Raw genomic sequence first — 21,620 nt, 5'->3', positions numbered from 1 at the left:
TAATGTGCCAAGGGTGTGGAAAACATCAGGGAAAAACATTTCACACAGAAGTAAGAAGCACCTAAGCGCCCTCTGCCACCCTGCCGATACTGGGCCCCTTGGTTTGCCAAGGGGCTCCGGAAAATGAAGCGGGACCTCAGACGGCATACTCGCGACGGAGCCTCAAGACTTGGCCCCGGACACACTGACCAGATGCTTGGAAGCTGTGGCTGAATGGCTGCATGGGAGCCGGTTGAAGTTAAATCCTTCGAAGACAGAGGTCTTCTGGCGGGGTCGAGACTACATGTGGTTGGGGGGCCAACTCCCATCTCTTGCGGGGGCTCAAGTAGTGCCAGCGCCTTCTGTCAAGAGCTTGGGTGTAACCTTTGACGCCTCCCTTTCCATAGAAGCGCAGGTTGCAGCCACAGCAAAGGTGGCATTTTTCCATCTCTGCCGTATTAAGCAGTTGTTCCCTTACGTTTCTCGCCCTGATCTGGCCACAGTGATCCATACAACGGTCACCTCCAGGCTTGATTATTGTAACTCGCTCTATGTGGGGCTGCCCTTGAAGCTGACCCAGAAACTCCAGCGGGTGCAGAATGCCAACTGCACTGGCTCCCGGTGGAGTACAGGGTCAGGTTTAAGGTGCTGGTTTTGACCTTTAAAGCCCTATGCGTCTTAGGACCCACTTACCTATGGGACTGCCTCTCCTGGTATGCCCTCCAGAGGACCTTAAGGTCCGCAAATGACAACATTTTGGAGGTCCCGGGTCTCAAGGTGATTAGATTGGGTCTGAACTAGGGTCAGGGCCTTTTCAGTACTGGCTCCAACTTGGTGGAACGCTCTGCCACAAGAGACTAGGGCGCTGCAGGACTTGACATCTTTCTGTGTCCTTTCTTTTAGCAGATCGAGATTATCAGGCGACAGCAAAAAACTGCAAGGTTTTTTAGTGGGGAGCAATTAGAATAAGATAAACTAGGGCCCAGGGCCTTTTCAGTACTGGCCCCAACTTGGTGGAACGCTCTGTCACAAGAGACTAGGGTGCTGCAGGACTTGACATCTTTCTGCAGGGCCTGCAAAACAGATCTGTTCCACCCGGCCTTTGATTTGGACTCAGTTTGACCCTTATGTTTCCCTCCCCTAATGGTTTTGATTTATGGGCTGCTTTTAAAATGAGGCTGTATTTTAAATAAATTTGTATTTTAAATTGGTTTCCCCCCCCCATTATGTTTTTACTGTAATTTTACTGGTGTTAGCCACTCTGAGGCCAGGGAGGGCGGGGTATAAATAAAATTTATCATTATTATTATCATCAGACATTAAGAACTTCCTGATCCTGTTTCTTTGACAGAAGCTGACAAATTTAGGATAGATGCTCTATATATCAACTCAATGGCATAGGGCCTTCTCGGTAGTGGTGCCTGCCCTGCAGAAAGCCCTCCCACCAGATGTCAAGAAAATAAACATCTATTTGACTTTTATAAGACAGCCCTGAAGGCAGCCCTGTATGGAGAAGCTTTTAATATTTGATGTTTCATTGGTTTTTTAAAAAAATTCTGTTGGGAGCTGCCCTGGTGGCTGGGGAAACCCAGCCAGATGAGCAGGTATAAATAATGTTGTTGTTATAATATTATTATTCTTATGCTTAATTGAATAGCAGTTCCCGGAAGCCGCCGGAGGGGAGAGATGCTCTTGGGCTCCCATCCTCCTTGCAGGCTTGGCCACCATGAGGAGGCAGTGCTGAGATTCCTGCATTGCAGGGGGTTGGACTAGATGACCCTCAGGGTCCCCTTCCATCTCAATGATTCTACGATTCTAACAGGGTGCGGGACTAGATGGGCTTGATCAAACTACAGGGCTCTTGGTGTGATCTGTGTGTGCATGCAGAGGAACGTTTGTTTGTTTGTTGGTGTGTGTGTGAAAGAGAGAAAGAGAGAAAGAGAGAGAGAGAAAGAGAGAGAGAGAGAGGAGAGGGAGAGCCCCCCGTTTCTTATTTGCAACTAGGATGAATCAGCTGCAATACCCCCACACTTGACCCACCGCTTCCCTGCCTGCTATCTCTCCACCCCGAACCCCAATTATGGGTATTGCATTGCACAACCCCCCCCCCCCCCCAAAGCTTGCTGCACCCCGAGGCGCTTTGCAGTCACTGGATTCCTTGCAGGACAAAGACAGTGCAGGATGGCAGAGGGGGCGGGTCAGCTGTTCTGCTTAAGCCACGCCCCCTTTCCCAAGTCAGTATCCAGGTGCAACCTCCCTCTAGCAGCTTGCACTCTTTGCCTTTAACCCTTAAAGCAAGGAGCATCTGTTCCCTATACTCGAAGCCCAGGTTCCCTCCCTCCTCTCCCCATTGGCTGGGTGCTGCAAGGCTTTCCCCTGACAATTATTCCCGCAGATATCCTGCCTCCCAGGCGGGGGCTCCCATCCCCGCCCCCGCTGCCCAGGGTCGCCGCCATCTCCAGGATTTCGGGTGAGTGCAAAGCCAGCGGCGGGGAAGGAGGGAAGGGGCTTGGCAAGGGGTGGGGGTCCAGGATGAGAAGCCCCGGGACGGGGAGAAGAAGAGAAGGGAGGAAAGGGAGCTGTTTCTCTTAATGGGGCCTTGAAGGGGGGGGGGGTTCCGCTGTGGAAAGAGAGAAGCTTCCTCCTGCCCGGATGTTTTGCAAAGGAAGTTGCAGGGAAGGAGGCGGGAAAGGGGAGACGGTTGGGCATTGCAGACCAGCCTCGCCATAGTAATAATTATATAAACAAATAAATGACATTTATTACCCCCCCCCCTCATTTTCTGGATTTTCCCAGGCACTCTGGGCGGCTTCCAACAAAATAAGAAACACCAGAAACATCCAAGTCTTCCGTTTTGTAGAGGAGATGGGGACATGGATTGCTGGATGGCAGAGGGAGAAGGAGGAAAAGATGGCGAGGAAAACAAAGGCAGGGGGGTCCTGGCAGGAAGAAGGAAGGGCTGAGGCCTTCTCCAAAGCAGCTCTTTGTTTCTTGAACTCCTTTCATAAAGTAGTGGGGGCAGGGCCGGATTGAGGTTTGATGAGGCCCTAAACTACTGGAGGTCATGGGGCCCTTTATATGCCCAGCTACCCTTGGTCAACAGCAAATTGTTGCTGTTTTTTGTGTTGAATGTAGGCTGCATGGTAATTTATGGACCTAATAGGTATCTAAAACCATTTGCACATAACAGAGTATGTATTTTCTCAAAGTAATTGTTGAACTGAAATACAGTTACGAAGTATATTAATAGTGAAATAATTATTAAGCTCTAACTTAAAATGATTTTGTTATTCATAACAAACTTAATAATGCAAACACATTGGCATTTGGCAATAACAAAAGTTCCTTTAGAAACACAATTTACAAAGACACCTAATCTAGTCCTAGAAACTTGCTATAATAATAGGTGTAAATATATGATGCAAACTACTACTAATTATAAATAGCATTATTAACATGAAATTAACTGTTATAACCTGTACAATGCAATTGGAGTTAATACAATGCATTTTTTTATATAAGTATCAATATTACCATAATAATCCACATTCTTCATTGGGACAGCAGACCTTGGTACCCTGTTACACTTAGTGAGTGTAAAAGACAGTATTTCTAGTAATATGTCACATTTATAAATAATACCAATACTATACACATCTGTACATAAAAAATTAATTTACAGGACTAATTGTATTACTGCATCTACCCATTCAACTGTATAATTTTATCGTGATTCATTGTGTACTATGTATAAAAACAGTACACAAACATGATCGAAATTACTGTACTTTCCTTCTTGCCTTCTTAATGGGGCCTTGAAGGTGGATTGGGGGGGAGTGTTCCGTTGTGGAAAGAGAGAAGCTTCCTCCTGCCCAGATCTGGTGCAAAGGGAGTTGCAGGAAAGGAGGCGGGAAAGGGGAGACGGTTGGGCATTGCTGGCAAGGCTCACAATAAAATAATAATAATAATAATAATAATAATAACAATAATACCCCTCCCTTTGTCTGGGTTTCCCCAGCCACTCTGAGCGGCTTCCAACAAAATAAAAAACACCCAAAGAAACCAAATATTGAAGTCTTTTGTATAAATTGCCTTCGATTTTAAAGAAATTACCAATTTAAGAAATCACGTGGTTTAAATATGTATGTTGTCCTCGAGGTGCAAACACACATAGCATGAGCAAGCAAGCAGTGCTCCAAAGTGCTTCTCTTGTGAACTTGCCGTCTGTTTACTAATGGCAAAGGCTCCTGTTTCCCAAATGGACAGGAGGGGGAGGTCTCCCCCCCACTTTTAAGCCCCCCACTCCCACCGCATGGAAGGCAGAGGTCTTGTTCATTCACTACATCAGTAAACCTCGCGTGTATCTGAAGTGAACCAGGCGCTGCGGCTCCTTCCCCTCTCACTGGGCTGCTGCAAGAAAAGGCAGCGGAGGAGGAGGAAACAGATGGGTTTGAAGGCTCTTTCTGCCTCTCTCCCCTGAGCAGGGGGCATTTGCAGGGCAGGAGGACAGAGGAGGAGGCAGTGAGGGCAGAGGAAGCAGTGGGTGGACCCACCGCCTCTCCCAGGGGGTCCAGATGCAAGGAAGGAGCTTCCTTCTCCATGCAAGGGCCACCCATCTATTCAGAGCAGTCCTTATATTCCACGGGATTTACTCTCAGGCTGTCGTAAGTGAGAAAATGGCTTATCTGCTGAGTTTACGCCAATAAAACTTAGAAACGAGAGGAGATAGGAGTTCTGTTGATTGCAAAGCAATAGGTTACAGTTGGATCGTTTCACAAAACTGCAACTCTGTCTGGTGTTCCAGGCAGTGGTATTTATATATGTCATGTCAAACAAAGAATTTCAGTTTCCACCACTCATATACATCAGGGATGTCCAAGCTGCGGATTGCAATCGACAGGTAGACTTCTGTGTTGTTTTGGGTCGATTATGGGACCTTTGAAGGCCCTGCCCCTCTCCGCAATCACTTCTGCACATGCTCCTGTTTCTGTTTTTGCTCAGCAGTTCCTTGTTTTAATGTTTATTGTTGCCAAAAGAATTTAAATTTTTGTTATGTACCCCCCCTTTAAAAAGTCCCTTTGGAGTTCCACGTTCCTCATATTCATCATTACCTCATTTTATTATAATATACACGCACAACAAGCACTGGCAATTTCTGCTGAATATGTTCTGATGCCTACCACGTTCTGTTACGTTGTGTTGGTGTGCATGTTGGGAACCTGTGTTACATGCAGCCATTTGCATCACATAGCAACTCATGTTCTACCTTTCAACTGTATCTTTGTGATTCTCCTATTAGCTGTATTTTTGCCCCTATTGAGGGGCGGCAACTTGCAAAATAATCAGTTTCATAAAGCACAGACTACCATAACTTCTGTATTAGAAGCACACTCAAGGATTTAAAGGGGTAAACATTATCACATTTCTTGTGGCCCTTTGGGCAACTGCCACAAGGCCACTACTGCCCATACCATGCCAGCCTTGGGAAGGGAGAAGGGACAGGCAGATGGAAGGAATTGCCAAAGGTGTTTGAAAACGGGTGGAGGCTCTTGGGAAGCGGGTGCCCATTAGGGGCTTCTACAGGGGCAACAGAATGTGTTGGGCAAAATCCCTGCAGGAGCTCTGAGACTCCATTTGCTTCTTCCTTCCTTCCAGGAAGCTACAACGTGCCTTGGCTTCTGTGCTCCTCAAGAAGTTGAACGTCCAAACCTGGTCAGGATGGACGGAGGAAGATGGACAGCTGACCTGCTCAAGCTGTCTCCTGCATCCCTCCCTACGACCTCTGATCATCCCCTCCCGGGACCCTCGGAGAAATCTGGTGAGTTCCAGGGGAGAGGAGATGGGGACATGGATGGCTGGATGGTGGAGGGAGAAAGAGGAAGAGATGGAGAGGAGACCAAAGGCAGGAAGGGGAAGGAAGGAAGGAAGAGAAGGGTGAGGCTTTTTTCAAAGAAGCTCTTTGTTTTTGGCTGGAGGCTCTGCACATAGGATTGGGCATATGAAAACCAAGGGTGGCCAGTATTATAAGCAAATTGTGTGAACTTGCCAGTCTTACAGACAGGGGTTGTGTGTGAGAGTGGGTGAGTGGGATAATAATTTATAGAGCGCCTGTAATTCTGTCCCTCCATAAGCTTACATGGAGATACAGTGGTACAACCTTGGTACAAATTTCAAATTAAGTGTACAAAACCAACAAAGAGACTCATGGGCTTAGCTCATAATACATTTATGAGCCTTTAAGGACTCCAAAGATGAATAAACAGAAGCATAGTTAATCTATGGACTTCTATCCTACTGGAAACAGTGACGGCCAGCAACTTGGATATCTTGGGGGGAAAGGATTAGGCTGGTGTCTGTGCTCTGCCCTCGTGGTTCTAGGCAATAATGCTTCTTAATACTAATTTCTGGAAAGCACAGGAGGGCAGAGGGCTCTTGGGCTGAAATCTTGCTTGCTGGTTTCCCCCAAGCATCTGCTTGGCCACTTTGAAAACAGGATGCTGGACTAGGTGGGCCTTTACCCAATGCAGCAGGCTCTGTTTAGGTTCTAATATATTGCAATATTTTTACAGTTACATGTGGCATAAGAGCACTTCCGTTTCACTTCTTACTCGTAGGAGAGACTGCTATTGGAGCCTGAGATCATTTCCTCACTTGAGAAAGAAAAAGACAGATGTGTCTTATAGGCCAGTTCCACCGTAGATCTCTACTGTAAAATGATGGTGCTCTCTTAAGTGTGAATGGAGTGATCATGGGTTTCTCTTGCCATTGTCCCATCTGCATTCCTAAAAGTTTGGAACATGGAGAGGACAGTGGAGAATGGAGAGCGCGTGAAAATAAGAGAAAGTGCACAAGGGAATTGGCGTGTGTTCAGTTGCTTTCTTGTCTTTCGTAAAAGTCTAACAGTATTCTCTCCCCCCCCCCCGACTCCCAAATAGGTGAGGAAGAGGATGGTCAGAATTCTATGGAGCCATCTGTGAATTCATTGGGAAGAACAAAGAAACAATTTAAATGCAGGGAAAGTGGAATGTGCTTTAGTCACTGTGGAAGAATGAGGATACACCAACAAACTCACACAGGAGAGAAACCATTTGAATACATGGAGTGTGGAAAGAGCTACAGTTGTAGCCGAACACTTGGAATACATCAACGAAATCAAATGAGGGAGAAACAGTTTAAATGTATTGAATGTGGAAAGAGCTTCAGTGAAAGTAGAAACCTTAGAATACATCAACGAACTCACACGGGGGAGAAGCCATTTAAATGCATTGAATGTGGAAAGAGCTTCAGTGTGAATGGAGCACTTAGGAGACATCAACGAACTCACACAGGCGAGAAACCATTTAAATGTATTGACTGTGGAAAGAGCTTCAGTGAAAGTAGAAACCTTAGAATACATCAACGAGCTCACACGGGGGAGAAACCATTTGAATGTATTGAATGTGGAAAGGGCTTCAATGAAAGCAGAAACCTTAGAATACATCAACGAGCTCACACGGGGGAGAAACCATTTGAATGTATTGAATGTGGAAAGACCTTTAGTGAAAGTAGATACCTTAGACTACATCAACGAACTCACACAGGAGAGAAACCATTTAAATGCATTGAATGTGGAAAGAACTTCAGTCGTAGTGCAGACATTAGAAGACATCAACGAACTCACACGGGAGAGAAACCATTTAAATGCATTGAATGTGGAAAGAGCTTTAGTGCAAGTGGATACCTTAGAATACATCAACGAACTCACACAGGAGAGAAACCATTTGAATGTGTTGAATGTGGAAAGAGCTTCAGTGGGAATGCAGCCCTTAGAGGCCATCAACGAACTCACACGGGGGAGAAACCTTTTAAATGTACTGAATGTGGAAAGAGCTTCAGTGAAAGTGGAACACTTAGAATACACCAACGAACTCATACAGGGCAGAAACCATTTGAATGTATTGAATGTGGAAAGGGCTTCAGTCAAAATGGAGCCCTTAGAATACATGAACGAACTCACACAGGGGAGAAACCATTTAATTGCATTGAATGTGGAAAGAACTTCAGTGAATGTGGAACACTTAGAAGACATCAACGAACTCACACGGGGGAGAAACCATTTACATGTATTGAATGTGGAAAGAAATTCAGTGACAATGGAACACTTAGAAAACATCAAAAAACTCATACAAGGCAGAAACCATTTAAATGTATGGAGTGTGGAAAGAGCTTCAGACTGTGTGGAGACCTTAATATTCATGAGCGAATTCACACAGGTGAAAAGCCATAAATGTATGCCGTGTTCCACTCAAGGTGCACTCTTTACTTCACATCAAGAAACTCATAAAGGCGGAAATCAATTTTAAATGCATGGAACCAGTGAGATGTTCTGGTGTTTATATTTAAATTTGTACACACACATATATATATGTATTAAAGTAATGAAGGTCACATATACTATATGTACAAAAGAAGTTGCAAGTTGTTGCTAGATAAACGGGGAGAGTGTGAATCTGGAATGTTCAAGGTGTGTGATGAATCTGTTGAGTTTTGACCTCCGCCCTTCAATGCCAAAATGATGCACTGCCCTTGTCTTGTGGATCGGCATCTGACAGGCTTCAGGGAACTGGCTTCCTTCCCCCCTTGGCCGTAGATAAGCAGAACAAAGGAAAAGGAGTCTTCTTACCTGTTAGAAACTTTAATGATTCCAGCGAGAGAACAAAGAACCCGTCTTCACACAAATGGCGGTGCTCCCAATGAAGACGTCCACCCCCTCACATCCCTAGTCACCCATGTCACTTCTGCATCTTGTAACCTGGGCTCGTACCCTCTGTGCTTTCTGTCCTGCCACTTTCACAGCTCTCCCTGACCTTGGGGAAAGCGTAGGGATGCTTTCCAGAGACAGTGAATCAGTTACCTCTCTCTCCCCCAGTGTTTTTTCTTCAAGCTGTTCCCCATCCAGTATTTCCCAGCTTCTGCCTTCTGAACTATGTTCCTCTGCAAACCACTGTTCCAAATCTATACAGTCCTGCTCCTGGGAAGATTAAGGGGGATTGGGAGGCTCCCACCATTGTGCCTCAGTGCAGCTCTCCTCAGCACAATCCCTGGAGACTGCGCTTAGATTTTGGTTTAGGGGAGACAGCGTGGGCCTGGCTCTAGGCCGTGGGGGGGGGGGGCCGCGGGGAGAATAAAGGGATTTACAAGGGATGCTTCTTTTTCTGCGCAAGTCTGGTTCTTGTTTCTCCTGAGTACACGCCTGTAATCAGCGTGTGTGCTTTTAGCAGGAGAGCGTCCCTTTGTCTCAGAGCGTAAGATGCTTCAGGAGGCATTAGAGCGAAGCGCCTGGATCATACATGTGCCACAAGAGCAATGGTGGGGGGCATGTAAATACCTGTCAGGGTGCTTAAAAGGAGGCTGTTGGTTCATGAGAGGGGGCGGGAGGAGGAGAGCCTCAGCAACGCCGAACAGAAGGAGCCAAGCGTGCTTATAGGATACATGTGGTTGCTACTCTGACTTTGAAGCTGGGCAGTGGAAGTGGCACTTGCTTCTGCTAAAAGCAGCTCTAGGGAAGATTAAGTTCATTGCAACCTTAAACACACTTGGGTCCCATTAGAGAGGATCCTCATGAGGCCGGAGGAACATCGCCCGGCTGAGAGGCGTGAAGGCCACTCCCTGCAAGGCCTTTCTCACCTGGCCCTGGGGGCGGGATCCAGACTCACCCAGCCCTACTATGTTAAATATGTATTCTGTAGTTGACTTTTATTTTGAAATCTTTAAGATAATGTTTTCGTTTTCTGTTATGTTGCTTTGAATGTATACTCTATACAGTAGTAAGTTGGGATAAAAACACCTCGGGTGACAAACATTTCAGGTTACAAATTCCACTAACCCGGAGGTACAGTAGTACCTCGGGTTGAGAACTTTACCTCAGGATGAGAACGGAAATTGCACGGCAGCAGCGGGAGGCCCCATTAGCTAAAGTGGTACCTCAAGTTAAGAACAGTTTCAGGTTAAGAATGGACCTCCAGAACCAATTAAGTTCTTAACCCGAGGCACCACTGTATTTCACTCTTTTCAAATTGTTTTATTTATGTTTTATTGATTTAATATGCTGTAAACCGCTTTGAGGTTTTTCTTAAAAATATAAAGCGATATAGAAATGAAATAAATAATAATAAAGTGTAGAGCAGGGATATCCAACATGGGGTTGTTCAGATGTTGGGGAACAACTCCCATAAGGCTCAGCCTGTATGGCCAAGGTTGATGGGAGTTGTAGTTCAAAAACTCAAAGGTGGAAAATCTCACGTTTCTTACAACTTTTCATTATGAATAATTATAGGTAAAACTTTTGTTGATTCAGAGCTCATTTTTAGCTTCCAGGAGCAGCTGGTCACTTCTGCTTTATAAACAAACCCAAATATATTGAAACACTTTACATTAAAACCAAATTTCAGAACAGAGACAAACAAACATTACACAACTGTAAAAGGGAGAGTAAATGATAAGGAATAATGTTACGAAAATTATTAAATATAAGATGTAATTTAAAGGATATGGTATAAAAATGATAAGAATAGAAGAGCATTTAGTTAAAAGTGTGTTAAGATGAAATAATGTAAGCAGAAGTAGCAAGTATCTAAAGAACCAGAAGAGGAAGTTGAGGGAAGCCATTGGGTGGGGGAAGAATGGGCTGTATTCTGTTTTCGTTTGTTTTTTGTTTATGAAGATTATGCTGTCTATAAAACTGTAAAATTTAAATAAAAAATTATTAGAAACAAAATTCACATAAATCATCATGATATTCTCCCCCCCCCCCATTAATTCTGATGGGCGGGGGCGAGTTAAAATATACCCATAGAAGTATATTTGGGTTTGAGAGGCAGGTTATCCACTGCCTGATGGCCATCTTGACAAGAATCTTTCTCAAGGCCTTGTCTTCCACAACCCAGGCAGGGCTTTGAATCGAGAATCCTTTGGAACAGAATTGACAAGATGGAAGCAAGAGGACAGGCAATAAATTCTGATGGCTTGCTTGGAACAAAAATGTATTTGGCAGACACTGTGCTGAAGAGATATATTTGCAAAAAGGGAAAAAACCTCACAGCCCACTCCACAAATTATCTAGGCTGCTACCTCTTTAAAATAGTTCTTGCTTGTAAATCAAGGCTAAAAAACCTATTCTTTAAAAATCACTTGGGCAGATGTTCAATAGCAAAAAATGAATGGAAAAAACCCAGTTCTAATACTTTGTTATTATAATTAATTTCAACTGAGGCACCCGCTATGTTCTTTAACAGCTGCAGAATGCCTGCTGTCTGCAGTTGTGAATCGTAAAAAAGCCTCTCATAAACAACAACAACCTGACCACCTCACCTAAATTCCAATCGGTTATCAGTGACTCATTGTTCTTCTTAGAACTAGTGGGGGACGGGACTCTTTTTGGGCCCAATATATCCCTTTAAGCCTATACAGCAGGTATGGGGCATCCACAGCCCTCCAGATGTAGATGGAAGCTGAAGTCCACCAACTTCTGGAGGGCCATAGGCTTTCCTCCACCCCTGCTCTAGAGACTTCCCTCCAAGGAACTTGGGGTTGAATTCTGCCATCGTTGGAGTTCCACCTCTTTCCTCAAGGATTCCAACCTACTGGGCCATGTGGGATCACCATATAGAACTCCTTATATGTGTTTTAAGAGTTGTAGCAAAGTAGGCCTGCTGGAAGCCAGAACTCTTAGGTCCCATTTATAGACCACTCAAGTCCCGAGTGCATAAAAGCAAAAGGAGATATAAGGCACATTGCACTGTTCAGTGCTTAGCATGGGAGAGTGCAGGGTACCAGGCTCTCAGGCCCCAATATACTAGGACACCAGCACCCACATATGAAATTGGGGCCACACCGGTTCAGTTCTTAAGGACGGAGGGGCCATTCTGAGCCAGCAGATCTCCATAGGCTGCCTCCTCACGGGAGAAGATCTGGAACTTCTTGTCCAGCTGAGCTTGCAGGTAGAGGTAGTCCTGCTGGTCAAGGTTGTGGGCGCAGGTGATGTAGGCCATGAAGAGCAGCGCGAGGAGCAGGTATTCAAGGGAACGGCCCACAGGATGAGGAGAAACTCCAGGTACAGGGGGTGGCAAAGGTGGTAGAAGGAGGCAGACAGCACGCGTGGACTTCATGGCCAAAGGGTCCCCCATGCCCAGGCAGTGGTAGTAAACCTGTGGAACAAGAGAAACACCCGCTTCCACCGCAGACACACAAATCTTTTGAGGAAACAAGACACCATTTTAGACCTGCGTACACATTGGGGTCTACATATTTACAGAGGGGGAATGTGAGACTTGTTTTTGTTTTGTTATCTGGACTGCTGAGAGAACCTTTAATTGCTTTTGCGGTCCCTGCCTTGACCAAAAATCCCTCAGAATTCTAGAGATGGAAAGAAAATAAAGTCCTTACCAAAGAGGAATGACAGATTAAACTGTTGGACTATGCCGAAATGGCAAACTGACTGGAAAGCTCAGGAACCAAGAAGACCAGAACTTTGTTAAAGTGGTCTCCAAGCTAAATTGTAAATTTCCCCCATCCTTTGTTAGATTGCAATAACACTAATAATTTCTAATAACAATAATAATATAGCAGGTACTGTGGAGATAATGGACTTACATAAAATATGGACTATTGAAAAAGGTGCAGTAGAAAAGGTTTAATAATAGGACCCATGGAGGGGAAGGTGGGAAGTCCAGAGATTCTGAGAAATCTCCAAATGTGGATGTGTGTGGTTGTATTGTATCTTATAGTTTTAAAATAATTTTTTTTTAAAAAAATTAATAAATCCTTCAGAATTCATCCAAATCCAATGCACGCCCCTAACTGCTATCACTGTAAAGCCAGAGCACATTAAGAGCTTCCAAGAGAGAGGTCATGGCTTCCAAATTTGCTTCAACCCTGGGACCTCTCTTTTTAGAAATATTGCAAAACAGGAGGAAAGATCTTATATCACCCTCATTGGTTGGGTCATTCGGCCTCGCTGAGCTGAGCCACCAAATACAGGACGGTGGCCTCTCTAGATGGGAAAAGGGAAGCTGCGCGGTACCCTCTTTTTTTACTCTTCAAAACATGGCAACCCTACCTAACAGCTCCAAGCAACCTTAACGAACTACAGCTCCCAGAATTCTTTGGGGGAAGCCATGACTGTTTAAAGTGGTATAGTGCCCTTGAAGGACAGAGATGCCTCAGCTTTTTAAATCTTGGTTGCCAAACTCATTTCTGGTGCCAAGCCAGGCCTAGAGGTGTGAGGCTGCATGTCTGCTGCCGCAACTGATTTCTGTATAAAATATACACCACGGTTGGGTTGAAACGGCACTCTTTACACTTACCTGGTTTGCACATGATGTTAATGTGCCAAGGGTAGAGAACTTCAGCCCCGGGGGGCCAAATGCACATGTGGACTGTGGTCCTCTGAATTCACTGCTCTGAATCCATGGCTCTGTTTCGCCCCTTAGCCAGCCGGGATGTACCTTTCAACTCTTGGCAATGCCTCCTCCCTGCTTGGTAGAGGGCGGATTGTTGTGGGTGTATCAGATATAACTTCCTGTAGAAAGGCAAAAGTTGCGCTCCTTGTTCAACCCACCTTTGCCTCTCTCACCCTGCCCAGCCCTGGCATGTTGCCCCTGGAAGGCGATCCAGGAGGGAATCTGGCCCTTGGTCTGAAAAAGAGTGGAAGCTTCCAAACTGACAGTTGCGCATGAGCATGCAAACCTAAGGCCTGCCCACATCCCACTGAACTATGCTAGGCTATGACTTCTGTCATTCCTGGCCATTGGCCACGCCAGTAGGGGCTAATGGGAGTTGGAGTTAAACTGACCACGGGTCTGGAAACCAAGCCCTATGAGGAATGGTTGAGGGAACTATGGATATAGTATGAAAAAAGCAAGACGTTCAGAGAGATGTTATCACAGCTGTAGGGCATGTGCACATTTCCCTTCCCTTTGATGGGATCTCAGCACTCGAGATGCTGCTTAGATTTGTTTATCACCCATCACCCCCCTCCCATTTGCTAGTGGATTCATTGCTACAGAGTTCTTGTGTATATGGTTGCATACAGGTACTACTGGCAGTGTTGATTGTCTCCCCCCCCCCAATCCCCCCCATGCAATTATGGTGCTTTTCTTAAAAAAGAAAAAGGGGTCTTTTTTTCGGGGTACTCAAGGTTACGCAGTACCGGAACCTCTTTTCCCCAAACTGTTCAAAGTATGACACTTGCTGTAACAATTTCATGGTGATTACCGGCACCACATTTGCTTTAAAAAGAAAGCACTGAAAACAGGGTTGCTTTTTAAATTTATCGCTTCATTTATCAGGACTGAAAGCAAAGCAAAGAACTCCCCCACTCTCCTTACAAATTAAAACTGCCTTCCACTTTTTTTCAGTATTTCCTGTGAAGAAAATTGCTTTCACATCCGTAGCGTACATTTGGCAGGCATCTGAAGTACATGGTCCTCCCCCAAAAAATTCATGGGAGTGGTCGAATGGGAGGTATTCTTTGACAGGGTGTCTGTCTTGCTGCTGCTGCTGCTGCATGTCACTGTTCACTGTTTCTGTGTGTCTGTGAGGAGAATACAGGACACAGGTGTTATGAAGGTGCAATAAGCCAGACAGAGAGTGGTCCCTCCCTATAATGTAAATAGAGAGACTTCTTTTCAGATTTCTGTATAAAGAACACTTTGCGGAGGTGGAAGTGGGGACTAAGTGAGGTTGGAGTGGAACCATGTTTGCATGAACATGAGAATGTAAAATGCGGTCTCCATTTAAATATTTATTAAAATAATTTATTCATTTACCTAGAAGAGTCATTAGGCTTTTTTTTTTTGCTGTAAGCTACTTCCTACATTGTAAGAGTGGGTCATGAGACCCTCAATCCCTCCTTGAAATACAATCTGAACCAAATGGGTGAGGCAGTAAAGAGTTTATTGATTACAATACTTTCCTGCAAGACGGCAGGGTCCAAAGTAGCTGATGTTCCCTATACTGGAAGCCCAGATTCCCTCCCTCGTCTCCCCATTGGCTGGTCCTGCAAGGTTTTCCTTCCCCCAATTAGCAAAGGAAAGGAAGGAGGCTGGGGGGGGAGGGAGAAACTTCTCCTTCCTCGCCAGAGTCACCTGACTTCCGGCTTCACCAGCGGAGATAAAATCAAGGCTTGCAAACGAGGGAGGGAAGGGGGTGGGAAGCGGGGCCGCTTCCTCCTAATTAAGCCTCCCAATTAAGCCCCTGCATTCCCGCCCCCGCTGCCCAGGGTCGCTGCATCTGCCGCCGCCCTCAGGATTTCGGGTGAGTGCAAAGCCAGCGGCGGGGAAGGAGGGAAGGGGCTTGGCAATGGGGTGGGGGTCCAGGATGAGAAGCCCCGGGACGGGGAGAAGAAGAGAAGGGAGGAAAGGGAGCTGTTTCTCTTAATGGGGCCTTGAAGGGGGGGGGGGTTTCCGCTGTGGAAAGAGAGAAGCTTCCTCCTGCCCAGATCTGGTGCAAAGGGAGTTGCAGGAAAGGAGGCGGGAAAGGGGAGAGGCTTGGGCATGGTTGGGCAGGTTAATAATAATAATAATAATAATAATAAATAATAATACCTGCCCGTCTGGCTGGGCTTCCCTAGCCACTCTGTGCGGCTTACAACATAGATAAACCATAATAAAACATCAAACGTTAAAAATTTCCCAATACAGGGCTGCCTCCAGATGTCTTCTAAAAGTCAGATAGTTGTTTATTTATTTGAAATTGGAAGGGAGGGCGCCACCAGCGAGAAGACCCTCTGCCTGGTTCCCTGTAACTTCGCTTCCTGCAGGGAGGGAACTGGCAGAAGACCCTCGGAAGTGAACCTCAATGTACAGCCTTCCTTCCTTCCTTCCTTCCTTCCTTCCTTCCTTCCTTCCTTCCTTCCTTCCTTCTCTTTAGACACCAGGCAAATGCATTCCTCTTCTCCCAGGCATTGGGCTCATTAAACAATCTATGGCCTTCACACCTGCATTTGTATGTGCGTAAGGGGGCAGTTGTCGTTTTTATTTCTTACTGTGCTGTGCATCTCTGATTTTCTATCGTAAGCTGCCCTGTGATCTTCGGAGGAAGGGCAGTATAGAAATGTAAAGAATAGCAGTAAAAATAGGAAGCCCTGTTGTGTTCAAGGGTGTGGTTGGGACAGAGTCTCTGATTAGCATGCATAGCAGGTCAGGCTAAGGAGGGAATAATAATAATAATAATAATAATTCTTCATTACTTGCACCCTGCCCACGTGACTGGGTTCCTCAGCCACTCTGGAAGGCTTCCAACAAAATAAAAACACCGAAAACATGGAATACTTCCCTGTACAGGGCTGCCTTCAGAAGTCTTATTATATATCAATGGAAATATAATTTAATGAAAAATGTAATGCAATAACTTTTATGAAGGATTATTTATTACAACAGCAGTCATAAAGAAGAAACGAAACGCATACAACAAAAGAGATATACAAAAATTCTCACCGTGTCAGTTAATACTTTAGCCTTCCATGGAGTAAAGTAAGCTTTTTAGTTCTGCAGCTGTAAGAATGTGAAACTAAGATTAAATTATTTCCCTTATTAATTGGGTTTTATTGCTGGGCTGCTTCTGACTAACAAGTTTCTTTAGTCAGCTCCATAGATTTTTGATTGGGTTCAAGTCTGGGCTATGTATTTTGGGGCATTTACTTTCCCATTAATGACACAAATTTTGTCCACACCTCGTGCTGTCATACAGCCCAAGATCATAGCACTGACTGGGTGTTTCACGGAAGGTGCAGTGTAAATAGGATGTGAATCTCCTCCGATTCTCCTCACGTATTTCATGCCATCACTACCAAGCGAGATTTTGGTCTCCTCACTCCAAATAACACTGTCCCATTGTTCTGCTGTCCAGTTAACCTGGGTTTAGCCCAGTCTGATTTTGTAGTGACTGCGTCTCCTTATACCTCTTCCAAAATTTAGAAATGTCCCCTTTGGTTAAGTTTCTGCCAATTTTTCTTCTAATATCTTCATAACTGTAGCCTTGTTCACTTAATAGTACTATTTTACATCCCTTTCTAGGTGACCAGTCAACTCTTTGCGCCATTTATTTAATTTTATTATGTTTTACAAGCTCACTAAATGAAAAAAACCTCAACCAACTTGATAACAATCGCACAACACATTTTTTAAAAAAATATTTTTAATGAATTTTCAAATTTTAACAACAAATTTCCACAAATCTTAATTGAACAATTTCTATATCCGTATTTCTCCCCTCCCTCCTCTTTGGCTTCCCCCATATCTCCGTATTGATTTATTTAACAAATTCTATACTCTGCTGATTTTGCTTCTTATATAGTTATCAAAACCTGCCAATGAGTCCATATCTTTATACTGTCTTTTTATATAGTTTATAAATGGTTCCCACTCTTTTTTGAAATCAATGTTGTCTCTCTCATGTATTCTCTCTGTCAGCTTAAGCCAGTTCCGCGTAGTCCATAAGCTTGGCTTGCCATGCTTCCTTTGTTGGCGTTTTCTGTTTTCCATACTTGTGCTAATAAAATTCTTGTTGCTGTTGTCGCATACATAAACTATGTCCAATTTCCCTCTCATGTATCATGATCTAAAATTAGAAGCAGGAAAGATTCTGGTTTTTAAACAAAGGGTTTTTTCAACATTTTTTCCAGTTCATTATATATCATTTCCCAGTATTCTTTAACCTTCTTGCATTCCCACCATACATGAAAAAAGTACCATCTTTCTCTTTACATTTCCAACATATCTTGGATTCTGTTTTATACATTTTTGCAGTTTTTCCGGTGTGATATACCATCTATATATCATTTTCAAATACAGTGGTACCTCAGGTTACAGACGTTTCAGGTTGCAGACGCTTCAGGTTACAGACTCTGCTAACCCAGAAATAGTACCTTAGGTTAAGAACTTTGCTTCAGGATGAGAACAGAAATCGTGCTCCAGCGGCGCAGCAGCAGCAGCAGGAGGCCCCATTAGCTGAAGTGGTGCTTCAGGTTAAGAACAGTTTCAGGTTAAGAACGGACCGCTGGAATGAATTAAGTACTTAACCCAAGGTACCACTGTAATTTTCTCTTAATGATATACAATCTGTAAACTTTACATTTGTTTTCATAAACTTTCCCATTCCTCCAACTGTATATTAAGCCCAACATCCGGAGCCCATTTTATTTGGGCCGATTTTACCTTCTCATCTAAAGTCTCTCCATATAGCAAAATGTTATATGCTTTCTTCAATAATTTGGTATTTCCCTCCACAATTTCCTTTTGAAAGTTTGAGATAGTATAGCTGAACCCCCTTTTATTATCTTCTTTAAATTGCTCATTAATTTGTCTGTGATGCAACCAACTTTGTAAAGTACCTTTCAAGTTTTCATAACTTTTAAATTTCAAACCTTTCTCCTCTTCTATTAACAAATCTCTATATGTTGGCCACTTTCCTTTTTTATTACCCCTCCTGCTACACAGGGTCTGATCCTGCCATACTTTGGTGGATGTCTCAAAAATTTCCAAGTTGTTGGATATTCAAACCGCAGAGCTTGTCAAAACTGAGAGGCAACTATTTACAAATCCTGTTCTTTCAGCAAAGCAGGAATTTTAGGGTTAAAAATACATTTGCTTTCACTCAGTGGCTGTAATGTAGATTTTGGGGGGCTTTCATCTCATTTCATCTTATTCACAAAACGTCTCTGCAGGGTTCTCCCCTGAATAGCGGAAGCACGGCTTCCATTTTTAATACTTCTCACTTTGAAGTTCAAATTTAAGTCCAAATATTTTTAATTCCTCTCCAAAAGCTTCTTTTTATTTTACCTTATAACAGAAAATCTGTCACTTCAGAGAGCGGCTTTTAGGCTTTGGATATTCATGTGTGCGTTGGAGCTGACAGCCCACCTTGACCGTCTTCCCCTCCCCCACCCGCTGCTGATGCAGTTGCGGGAGCCGGTTTGACAGAAGACCTGGGGCTCAGCTGGACCCCGTTGGAGCCCCACTCTTCTGCAGTTTTGTGAGGGCTTTTCTTTTTTAGCCCTGAAACTTCCCCTCGGTCGCCTGAAATCCCCCTAAAGGCTCCGTCTTACTCGGACGATGCCCCAGGTGACGCCATTTCCTCCACCATCCAGACCGGAAGCCCGTAATCACCAAGTCAACTCTTTGTGCCATTTGTTTAATTTTATTACGTTTTGCAAGTTCACGAAATGAAAGGGGGAAAAAACCCCAACCAACTTGATAGCAATCACATAACACACTGACAAATGTCCTGCTTATTTATGTCGTGATCCTTCCTTAAAGTTGTTGTATTACATTCTACTTTAAATTACAGTGGTACTTTAAATTACAGTGGTCCGTTTTTAACCTGAAACTGTTCTTGACCTGAAACACCACTTTAGCTAATGGAGCCTCCTGCTGCCGCCGCGCCGCCAGAGCACAATTTCTGTTCTCATTCTGAAGCAAAGTTCTTAACCCGAGGTACTATTTCTGGGTTAGCAGAGTCTGTAACCTGAAGCATCTGTAACCTGAAGTACCACTGTGTCTTTCCATTGATATATAATTTTATGGTATTACTCCCCAAAAGGGGGGTATTATGAGCCATCAAACCCCAGAAAAACACCTTCTCCAAGGTTTCCACAATTTTGACCACTAGTGTATGTTGTCTTCTAGGTCCAAAGACAGACATCCACACACAGATAGCATGAGCAAGCAGGGCTCCAAATTGCTTCTCTTGAGAACTTGCCATCTAAGTTGTTTACTCACGGCAAAAGCTCCTATTCCCAAAAGGACAGGAGGGGGAGGTCTCTCCCCCACTTTTAACCCACCCCACTCCCACCGCACGGAAGGCAGAGGTCTTGTTCATTCACAATCCCTGGATCCACCGCCTCTCCCAGGGGATCCAGATGCAAGCAAGGTGCCTTGTTCTTCTCCATTCAAGGGCCACCCATGTATTCAAAGCAGTCCTTTGCAGATTAAGACTTAAGTTCAAAATAAGTACAAAAACCCAATAAAAAGACTCACGGGTTTATAGTGGCACCAGCTTTCCTAGTCAAGATTCCACAATGTCAGACTGTAGCTCACAAAAGCTTAAGCCATAATACATTTATGAGCCTTTATGGGCTGCAGGGTGGAAGTCCATAGATTAACTATGCTTCTGTTTATTCATCTATGGACTTCCACCCTACAAGAGACAGTGACGACCAGCAACTTGGATATCTTGAAAAAAGGGATTAGGCTGGTGTCTGTGCTCTGCCATCGTAGTCTTAGGCAATAATGCTTCTTAATACTAGTTTCTGGAAAGCACAGAAGGGCAGAGGGCTCTTGGGCTGAAATCTTGCTTGCTGGTTTCCCCCAAGCATCTGCTTGGCCACTGTGAGAACAGGATGCTGGACTAGGTGGGTCTTTGCCCGATGCAGCAGGCTGTTATAAGGTTCTGATATGTTGCAATAATTTTACACTTGCATGTGGCATAATAACACTTCAGTTTTACTTCTTACTCATAGGAGAGACTGCTATTGGAGCCTGTGATCATTTCCTCACTTGAAAAAGAAAAAGACAGAGATCATAGAATCATAGAATCATAGAATCATAGAGTTGGAAGAGACCACAAGGGCCATCGAGTCCAACCCCCTGCCAAGCAGGAAACACCATCAGAGCACTCCTGACATATGGTTGTCAAGCCTCTGCTTAAAGACCTCCAAAGAAGGAGACTCCACCACACTCCTTGGCAGCAAATTCCACTGTCGAACAGCTCTTACTGTCAGGAAGTTCTTCCTAATGTTTAGGTGGAATCTTCTTTCTTGTAGTTTGGATCCATTGCTCCGTGTCCGCTTCTCTGGAGCAGCAGAAAACAACCTTTCTCCCTCCTCTATGTGACATCCTTTTATATATTTGAACATGGCTATCATATCCCCCCTTAACCTCCTCTTCTCCAGGCTAAACATGCCCAGCTCCCTTAGCCGTTCCTCATAAGGCATCGTTTCCAGGCCTTTGACCATTTTGGTTGCCCTCCTCTGGACACGTTCCAGTTTGTCAGTGTCCTTCTTGAACTGTGGTGCCCAGAACTGGACACAGTACTCCAGGTGAGGTCTGACCAGAGCAGAATACAGTGGCACTATAACTTCCCTTGATCTAGATGCTATACTCCTATTGATGCAGCCCAGAATTGCATTGGCTTTTTTAGCTGCCGCGTCACACTGTTGGCTCATGTTAAGTTTGTGGTCAACCAAGACTCCTAGATCCTTTTCACATGTACTGCTCTCAAGCCAGGTGTCACCCATCTTGTATTTGTGCCTCTGATTTTTTTTGCCCAAGTGCAATACTTTACATTTCTCCCTGTTAAAATTCATCTTGTTTGTTTTGGCCCAGTTCTCTAATCTGTCAAGGTCTTTTTGAAGTGTGATCCTGTCCTCTGGGGTGTTAGCCACCCCTCCCAGTTTGGTGTCATCTGCAAATTTGATCAGGATGCCCTTGAGTCCATCATCCAAGTCGTTGATAAAGATGTTGAATAAGACCGGGCCCAAGACAGAACCCTGTGGCACCCCACTAGTCACTCTTCTCCAGGATGAAGAGGAACCATTGATGAGCACCCTTTGGGTCCGGTCAGTCAGCCAGTTACAAATCCACTGAGTGGTAGCATAGTCAAGA

The 21,620-nt window shown here is 44.5% G+C and overlaps 2 protein-coding genes across 2 annotated transcripts in view; both read left to right on the top strand.

Moving 5' to 3' along the window:
• LOC310672852 (uncharacterized protein) overlaps positions 1 to 21,620 on the top strand; it is a gene marked incomplete at its 3' end in the record, with an annotated part of 81,222 nt that overhangs the window by 19,953 nt on the left and 39,649 nt on the right. The window lies entirely within an intron of this gene.
• Positions 1 to 21,620, top strand: part of LOC310672941 (uncharacterized protein) — a gene marked incomplete at its 5' end in the record, with an annotated part of 173,689 nt that overhangs the window by 114,182 nt on the left and 37,887 nt on the right. The window contains 2 exons of the mRNA XM_083430624.1: positions 5,635 to 5,797; positions 6,915 to 8,231. Of these exons, the coding sequence (XP_083286750.1) occupies positions 5,635 to 5,797; positions 6,915 to 8,231 (1,480 nt within the window). The remainder of the gene's footprint in view (positions 1 to 5,634; positions 5,798 to 6,914; positions 8,232 to 21,620) is intronic.

This window comes from Podarcis tiliguerta (assembly GCF_965153285.1).
Source record: "Podarcis tiliguerta genome assembly, chromosome: 2".
NCBI classification, from domain to species: Eukaryota; Metazoa; Chordata; class Lepidosauria; order Squamata; family Lacertidae; genus Podarcis; species Podarcis tiliguerta.
The sequence above is the reverse complement of the archived record's forward strand: the minus strand, read 5'-3'. Positions and strand labels throughout refer to the sequence as shown.